The sequence below is a fragment of the Notolepis coatsorum genome (genome assembly GCF_963971535.1).
Source record: "Notolepis coatsorum genome assembly, chromosome: 13".
Classification (NCBI taxonomy): Eukaryota; Metazoa; Chordata; class Actinopteri; order Aulopiformes; family Paralepididae; genus Notolepis; species Notolepis coatsorum.
The window spans coordinates 15,940,865-15,950,591 of NC_140177.1; the positions used below are offsets into that span (position 1 = coordinate 15,940,865).

Consider the following 9,727-nt stretch of genomic DNA (forward strand, 5'->3'; position numbering starts at 1 on the left):
TATAATGTGATATGTTGATATGCTATTGTGAGATTACAACATCTGATGTGATATTACAGAGGATTTTGATTGCGGTATTTTATTGTGAAATAAGAATAATATAATGTGAAATCAAAAGATACTGTCTTTTTTACATGTATTTGTTGGGATATTACAGGAGGCCTTAATTACAATATGTTACTGTAAGATAATACTGTTAAATGTTGTGAAATGCTGGTTACTTTTTACAGTGTGTGTGTGTGTGTGTGTGTGTGTGTGTGTGTGTGTGTGTGTGTGTGTGTGTGTGTGTGTGTGTGTGTGTGTGTGTGTGTGTGTGTGTGTGTGTGTGTGTGTGTGTGTGTGTGTGTGTGTGTGTGTGTGTGTGTGTGTGTGTGTGTGTGTGTGTGTGTTGTATGTATCTCAGTAGTTGTACACGCTGCTGTTTAAAGAGCCACTGCTCAGCTTCCTCTCTTCTCCTCTCATAATTAAATCTCTACTTCCTCCTTAGTGATGAGAAGAGACGGCCCCCTGCTGTGTCTTTTACATTCAGTACAAACAGAACATCCTACACACAGACACACACACAGGCACACAGACAGACGCAGGATCTAGTGTGCTGTTGTCCTCTTGGAATTAATAAGACTCTTGAGGAAAGCAGGCACTGGTGAGTTGATGACGTGGAGTTTACAATTTATAATCTCCTCTTGGTATAGAATCTGTAAATCCACAGGGATTTACCATGTAATTTATTCTCAGGGGTCTTGTTTAAAGCAATGATGTTTACAGTTATGATGATTCAGTTAAGATCATCTAAGTGCTTCAGGATAAACACTTGTGGATGTATTTTCCTGGATAATGAAAAGAGATTGAGATTAAATTATATTATATTAGATTATATTAGATTCAAATGTCATCATGCAGCACAAGTACAGTACAACGAAAATAAGTTTGGCATCCAACCAGAGTGTAAAATGTAACAGTAAAGAGCAATAGTAATATACAATGTACAGGTGATTAAATTGGATATAAGATATATAAATTAGTACTACTGAGTAATAGTCCTAATAAGATGTATGTACCGAGTTCTAGTATTAATATGTACAGTGATACAGGTATAAAGACACTATGGTAGTAAGTCATACTGGCCAGCAGTATAACTAGTAAGAGTAGGTAAGGGATATGTACAGATATAGATATAGTATCTACAGGTATGTAAAAATTATTATAAGCAGGTATATACAGACAAATTTAGATAAATATATATACGGTATGTATATACATACAGCATTATTGTACATGCTATCATACAGAGTTATATGGGTTATATGCAGGTGTATATAGAAATGATTATATGCAGGTGTATTCAGAAAGATATGGATATAATATATATATATGGTAAATATAAAAAAAAAATATATACAGTATATACAGCATTATTGTATACATGTTATCATACAGAGTTATATGGGTAGACTATAGTTTGAGGTAGGTAGTTAAAGGGTACAAATTACTTTACTTTCAGTGATCATATTTGATAGCCTGACCATCTGGAAAGTCTTCCTTTCAAACTGTTTAGAATAGAACGTAAAAATAAAATAAAAACAAATACTTGGTAGAGTATCTTTGCCCGTAGCTGTAGTTCTTCAAAGGAAGCTGATTGGTCACTCTGAACCAATACTTTTATTCCGCACCTTTCTAACAGCTCTGTGGATGTATTCTTTTTTTTAATGATTACTCTACAGACAAATTTAATCTATAGCACCTTTAAAGGAAAATATACTAATACATTGTTGTATTAATACAACTGTGTATTCAGTACACGGGAGGACAAAGGAAAATAAATAATCTTTGATTTAGACTAGTTTATTTGATTTAAACTAGTTTCTTTGATGTAGACTAGTTTCTTCGATTTAGACTAGTTTCTTTGATTTAGACTAGTTTCTTTGATGTAGACTAGTTTCTTTGATTTAGACTAGTTTCTTTGATTTAGACTAGTTTCTTTGATGTAGACTAGTTTCTTTGATGTAGACTAGTTTCTTCGATTTAGACTAGTTTCTTTGATTTAGACTAGTTTCTTTGATTTAGACTAGTTTCTTTGATTTAGACTAGTTTCTTTGATGTAGACTAGTTTCTTTGATGTAGACTAGTTTCTCAGATTTAGACTAGTTTCTTTGATGTAGACTAGTTTCTTTGATTTAGACTAGTTTCTTTAGATTTAGACTAGTTTCTTTCCAAAAGAAAAACACAGATTCAAGGAAGTCGCATAGAATTGTTGAAAAGATACCGTACATTATGTCCTTTTAACACATTGGGTGCCACGCCCCTTCCGGGAAGTGCATAGGCCTTGCCACCCATTAAGCGCTCACCTTGTTTGTAGAGCTAAACCTATATTTTATATTATAGCTATGGATCTAATAACGCCGTCGATTGTCAGTGGGTTTCTTCCAGTCAACGTGCAAAAAACAGATTATTTTTTCATCTATACATTTCCGTTTTATACCGTGGTGAATATGAGTATAGTTGTAGAGTGATCCTGTGTAATCCCATGGAACTCCGTCAAACAGCCCTTTAGTGAAATCCATTTATCACGTTGCCATTTTTCGCCTGATTATCGAATCATCCTGAAATCAACGCTAGATTATCGGTATTATGTTTCCTCGTGCATGCACGAAAGGGGACAGGGAAAAACCGGCCCTCCGTGCGTCTATCGCAGCCAACGGCACGCACACACACACACACACAGGCTGCAATCGCGGGAAAATAATTATCGGTTCAACTGGTTCAATTGGTAATATATAGTCCTTACCTTGTCTCTGATGTACTGCAAAAAGAATAATCCAATTATCTGATCGCCATTCCAAATATTCATCGCAATCGTTTGTCCGGCGTTATCCAGCATTGCACATGAACGGGCGGGCGGATGAACTCGTCGAGGCAACCGTGGTGACCGCTTGTCTTGCCGGAGTGTTTAGAACCTGCCCCCACGCCGCAGCTCGGCCGAGAAAACAAACCACATTGTTTCAAATGGAGTGCAATAGCGGCCGCAAGGCGTTAGGCGGCGGTATTGACCGTCTGCGATCTCAGACACATTCAGGACAGCATGCACAAGGTGCCTCGATGGGTTATGAATGGCAACAGCGAATAAAAGTAATAACGAAACAGAAACGGAGATCTACGTTTCCGGCACTCAACGGTCAGGCCACAGAAACGTAGTTTTACGTCAACGGCACAGAAAGTGTTAAGAACCCAGGGCTTCCCTAGGATTCATAGGCTAAAAGAAACGCAATAAAGAAAAGCCATTTGCTGTAATTTTCTGCAACTTAAAAACTTAATTTCAGCAAACACAAGGGTACGTTCCATATAAGTACAGTGTATATGGTTGCATGGGTAGTTTAATACATGTATAATGCACACACACACACACACACACACACACACACACACACACACACACACACACACACACACACACACACACACACACACACACACACACACACACACACACACACACACAGTGGAACAGAGGTCCAAACCATCACATGTTAGACAATGATGCGTCTGTTTCTAATCTGGCCCCAAGCTTTCACAAATATTTTTAGAATAATGTAACCGAGTGGATTTAGACCATAGAGGATCCACTAGCTGAGTTAAAGGGTCCGACCCGTTAGTAGGTGCTGGTTGACTGCGACCGACCTGTTAGTAGGTGCTGGTTGACTGCGACCGACCCGTTAGTAGGTGCTGGTTGACTGTGACCGACCTGTTAGTAGGTGCTGGTTGACTGCGACCGACCCGTTAGTAGGTGCTGGTTGACTGCGACCGACCCGTTAATAGGTGCTGGTTGACTGCGACCGACCCGTTAGTAGGTGCTGGTTGACTGCGACCGACCCGTTAGTAGGTGCTGGTTGACTGCGACCGACCCGTTAGTAGGTGCTGGTTGACTGTGACGACCCGTTAGTAGGTGCTGGTTGACTGCGACCGACCCGTTAGTAGGTGCTGGTTGACTGCGACCGACTCGTTAGTAGTTGCTGGTTGACTGCGACCGACCCGTTAGTAGGTGCTGGTTGACTGCGACCGACTCGTTAGTAGTTGCTGGTTGACTGCGACCGACTCATTAGTAGGTGCTGGTTGACTGCGACCGACCCGTTAGTAGTTTACAATAATACTCATTTGAAACACATGGTGGCGCTGGTGTGTTGTCATAGTGGTGCTGTGCCCCTGTACCAGACTTACTCAATCAATATGCCTTTTGGAACATAGATCATTAAAGACCTCTCTCTGTGCGTCTGCAGGTGGCGACCATGGCTTCCGACGAATACAAAGACTTCATGAGCCTGTTCAACGACAGCTACGACGGGGAGGACACCAGCGAGCCCAGCTACGTTGTCAGCGGCTCTGTCTTCCTGTGCGACACGACCGACATCAACCGCTTCGGCGCCAAGCTCATACCCATCTTCTACTACACCAACTTCCTGCTGAGTTACCTGGGCAACGGGCTCGTCCTCTTCATCCTCTACAAGTTCGAGAAGCTCAACACCGTCACCAACATCTTCCTCCTGGACCTGGTCCTCTCCAACCTCCTGTTCGCCTCCAGCCTGCCCTTCTTGGCCGCCTACCACTCGTCCGAGTGGATATTCGGCGCGGCGCTGTGCAAGATCGTCAGCAGCGCCTACTTCATCGGCTTCTACAGCTCCATCCTCTTCCTCACGCTCATGACGTTCGACCGCTACCTCGCCGTGGTGCACGCCGTGGCGGCCGCCAAGAGCCGCAGGAAGAGCTACGCCGTGGCGGCGTCCGTGGCGGTGTGGTGCGTCAGCGTCCTGGCCAGCGTGAAGGAGCTCATCCTGCACAACACCTGGAAGTCGGAGGACGGCTGGATGTGCTCGGAGACGGGCTACTCGGAGGACGTGATGCAGTTCTGGCGCCTGGTCAGCTACTACCAGCAGTTCCTGCTGTTCTTCCTGCTTCCGCTGCTCCTGGTCATGTACTGCTACGTCAGCATCGCCGTCACCGTCCTGTCCACGCGCATGAAGGAGAAGTGCCGCGCCATCAAGCTCATCTTCGTCATCGTCTTCACCTTCTTCGCCTGCTGGACGCCGTACAACGTGGTGAACCTGCTGTTCGCCGTCCGGCTCTCGGTCGGCGGCGAGAAGGACGCGGCGTGGTGCGACGCCTCGCGGGCCGAGAGCTACGCGCTGTACGTGACGCGCAACGTGGCGTACCTCTACTGCTGCATCAGCCCGCTGTTCTACACCTTCATCGGCAAGAAGTTCCAGAGCCACTTCAGGAGGCTGCTGGCCAAGAGGGTCCCCTGCCTCAAGAGACACCTCAGCCTCAGCAGCCAGAGCACCAGGACCACCTCGCACAGGACCCCACACACGGCTGACTGCTAGAGAGAGGGGGGGGGGGGGAGAGAGAGGGAGGGGGAGAGAGAGGGGGGGAGAGAGAGAGAGGGGGGAGAGAGAGAGAGAGAGGGGGGAGAGAGAGAGGGGGGAGAGAGAGAGAGGGGAGAGGGAGAGAGGGAGAGAGGGGGGAGAGAGAGAGAGAGGGGGGAGAGAGAGAGAGGGGGGGGAGAGAAAGAGAGGGGGGGGAGAGAGAGAGGGGGGAGAGGGAGAGAGAGGGGGGAGAGAGAGAGAGAGAGAGGGGGGAGAGGGAGAGGGGGGGAGAGAGAGAGAGAGAGGGGGGGAGAGGGAGAGAGAGGGGGGAGAGAGAGAGAGGGGGGGAGAGGGAGAGAGAGAGGGGGGAGAGTGAGAGAGAGGGGGGAGAGAGAGAGAGAGGGGGAGAGAGGAGGGAGAGAGAGAGGGGGGAGAGGGGTGGAGAGGGAGATAGAGGGGGGAGAGAGAGAAAGAGAGAGACAGAGAGAGGGGGGGAGGGAGAGAGAAAGAAAGAGACAGAGAGAGGGAGAGAGAGAGAGAGGGAGAAAGAGAGAGACAGAGAGAGGGGGGAGGGGGGAAAGAGAGGGGGGGAGGGAGAGAGAGGGGGGAGAGGGAGAGAGGGGGGGGAGAGAGAGACAGAGAGAGGCAGGGGGGAGAGAGAGAGAGAAAGAGAGAGACAGAGAGAGAGGGGGGAGAGGGAGAAAGAGAGAGAGGGAGAAAGAGAGAGACAGAGAGAGAGGGGGGAGGGGGAGAGAGAGGGGGGAGGGAGAGAGAGAGAGGATTGTGATGGATCAATGTGGCTACTCCCTAAACCTGTTTATAGTGACATTAATACAGCAGGAACCCTGGGGTGACAGTGGATCAGGAGGTAGAGCGGACATCTGGTAATCTGAAGGTTCGATCCCGGCTCCTCCCGGTAGCGAGTCGAAGTGTCTTTGAGCAAGGCACTGAACCCCCTAACTGCTTCTTACGAGCAGGTTGGCAACTTGCATGGTTGCCTCCACAGTCGTAGTATGTGTCTGTACAGTGTGTGTGAGTGAATGGGTGAATGTGAGGCATAACTTGTAACGTGTTTTGGAGGAAAGCTGTTATATGAATGCAGTCCATTTAGCATTTACTGTCCAGTTCAAACATGACCATAGCTGATAAAGTAGGTACGCAGGCGAGAGGGTCGTTCTTGACACTCTCTCCAAATGATCAATAACAGCAGGCATAGTTTGAAGGTCGACTCCATTGTAGAGGCTTGGGATCTTGCAATTGGCGCTTTTCTACACTGGAGCGACAACATAAACAAACGTTGCATGGTTGTACTCTTGTTCTTCTTCTTCTTCTTCTTCTTCTTCTTCATCTTCTGCTTTGTGTTTATTGGCGGATCGCCACCCAACAAGGTGAATACCGCCACCTACTGTATGGGAGTGTGTAGATACGCGGGTGCGGAACAGCATTACTGATGTGACATCTGAGTGGGGGTGTGGGTGTGGGTGGGGTTGGGGGCAGTCAGTCGTGCCCGATATTAAAATGCCCTGAAAGAGATGAATGAATGAATGAATGAATGAATGAATGAATGAATGAATGAATGAATGAATGAATGAAGTTTATTTCGAGCCATTTAGCATTTACAAAAAAAAATTAACAGTATTTTTACTTTCTTTTAACTCCTCTGGTAGATGATTCCACAACTTCACCCCACAGACAGATATGCTCTTCATAGTGGTGTGTACAATCAGCTGTTTTAAGTTAAATCTCCCTCTTAAGTTATATCCCTCTTTTCTATTTCTATGTTGCCTGGTAGTAGATTATGACTTGCTTTAAACACCATTTGTGCAGTTTTGAATTCCACTAAATCCCAAAATGTCAAATGTCTGTGATTTAGAAAATAGGCCATTGGTGTGTTCATAATATCCTACATTATTTACAATTCTGATTGCTCTTTTTTGCATGGTGCTTATTGCCTGTAGGGTGCTCTTGTAGGTATTACCCCAAACCTCCACACAGTAATTTAGATATGGCCGAATGAGTGTGCATACTACACACTGTAGTATAGTGATTTATGGTTCAGAATAGAGATGTGATGTAAGAATGACTCACGGTTCCCTGTGTGAAATAATTTGTATGTACAGATTTATATCAAATGTAACGTTTCTACAAGCAAGGTAACTTTGGGCTCCGTTTTACATTTGTGTCATTCCCATATCGGTTATATAGTATATGTTACAATAAATATAGGCAATAAAAGAAAATTATAATAAAACTGGGCAGTTTGTTTCATGCATCTCTGTTGGAAGAGATTCTCCTGGTCAGCCCAACTCTGTCTCTGATTCAGCTAAAGAAGAAAATGCTTTTTCATGAAAAGGTTTTATAGTGCAGGTTTAACAAATAATGTTCAGATTTAGTTTTTTAATAAAAATAAATAAATAAATGCTGAAATAATGTGTTTGTCTGGCTTTGTCTTTGAAGATGTTATTAATAAAGTCCCCATAAAACGGCGTATTCTTCTTGTCGTGTCCACAATACAGTCAATTACAAGGCTTGGCTAGATGTGGTTCAACCACAGCTGAACACATTGCTGTCCCTTCTCATTGAACTCAGGGGTGTCATTTTGGTATGGCAAGGTATGGCACTCGCCATACTGTACCTTGGCAAATTAAAAATGATTTTTTTTTTTTTTTTTTTTATTACAATTTTTTATGTTGATTTAGAATTTGAACGTCAACATTATGAACGAGGCTTCGAACTATTCGGTACAGCCCTAGCATGTTTTCATATTGTCAATTATCTCACTTTTACTAAGTGACTTTTACTGTGACTAACTGAAATATGCAACCAGGCCGGACTGGCCATCGGGAGCACCGGGAGTTTTCCCGGTGGCCTGGCCTGCACAGATAAAAAAAAAATTATATAAAAAAAAAAATATTATATTTTTTTTTTATTATACTTTTTTTTTTTTTTTTTTTCATGCCATTGTTTCTAGTTGTGGCGGCGGCGCGGCGCGATAGTTTTTAGATAACCAGGTGGGTGGGGAACAACCAGGATTTCACTGTCTGCAACAGAGTAGGAGAACTATCTGACTCTCTCTCCCTCACGCAGACACACACACACACAATGGAGCCGTGCTGCCGCTTGTGATTGGTGGATACAGGCGATACAACTGATTGACAGCGGAGGCGGCGGATGGAATGGCAGATGGCACACTCCCAAAAGGAGTTGTTAAATCTGACATTACAAAAAACAATATGTGGTGGTTATGATTGGGGCTGAAGTTGAATAAACAATTTATGAAAAAGAGAGTCAAAATAATTCCAAGATAATTCAAATATTACACACCTTTGCCACATTGGCTACAAATATAATCACTGCAAAGTTATCAAAAAAATAAGAATCTGATCAGACACAAGGGTTAAGTTGTTGTTCACTTTCTAATTTCCTCCAAAACATCTAGTCTAGTTAATGTGATCAATATTATTTGACAATTGATGCTTTTTGTTGGAAATTTCAGTCAGTGAGCTCATACTTTGAGCTCATTTTATAGTTAAAATGATTGAGACAACGCAATATTCTGTCTTCATTGTGCATGCATGCATGTGCTCACCACACGTGATACATGTGTCACTATTCTGGCAGTGGCTACTGTTATTATAGTATTGTAATGAAAGGTCTGTTATTTAATGTTTGTGTAAAGGGCTATTTTAACTGTTGATGGGTAGTGCATCAGTAAAGTGAATAAGGTATTGTGCTCTTGCCTTGTTTGAATAGGTGGAGAGAGTGGTTAACTGTATTATAATAGTAAATAAAAAAATATGTTGTGCTCTTGCTTTTTTATTTTTGAAGGTGGAGAGAGTAGCATTGCTAGTGCCACAACAGTTTTATTTGAGGTTCATAACAGTACATTGTACTAAGCAATTGTTGGCTCATTAGTTTGTGATTCACATGCACTAAAATTCACCAGAATGCAGGAAATTAAGTCTTTGTAACAAAAAAAAATCCGGGTGGGGGACCCCCAGACCCCCCCGCTTAAAAAGTGGCCTGATTGGGGCTATATTTCGCCCTATATCTCCCGGTATGAATTATTTCCCCAGTCCGGCCCTGTATGCAACAAAAAAAAAGGGAAAATGGACATACAGACGTTTTTTAATCAGAGAGCAGCAGAGACAAGTGATACAGGGACACAGGTAAGGTCTTACAATGGCTTAGTGATTATAACAGTGCAGTTCAGCATTCAGTAACCCATACTTTTTGTGAATGTGTTTTTGATACTATATTCTGTTGAACACACACCTCAAAACCGTACCTATAAGGAAAATTGGCTCAATTGCAAGAAAAATAATAGACAGTTATGATATTACATTCTGCATAATTTGTATGCAAAATATTGT

The 9,727-nt window shown here is 43.6% G+C and overlaps 1 protein-coding gene across 1 annotated transcript; it reads left to right on the plus strand.

The window, feature by feature from the left end:
- Positions 1 to 546: 546 nt before the first annotated feature.
- Positions 547 to 5,372, plus strand: ccr12a (chemokine (C-C motif) receptor 12a; the record flags this gene model as incomplete). Its single annotated transcript, XM_084327569.1, has 2 exons — positions 547 to 643; positions 4,272 to 5,372. Exon 2 carries the CDS (start codon positions 4,281 to 4,283, stop codon positions 5,370 to 5,372), a length of 1,092 nt encoding a protein of 363 aa, XP_084183695.1. The 5' UTR covers positions 547 to 643; positions 4,272 to 4,280.
- Between the last annotated feature and the right edge of the window lie 4,355 nt (positions 5,373 to 9,727).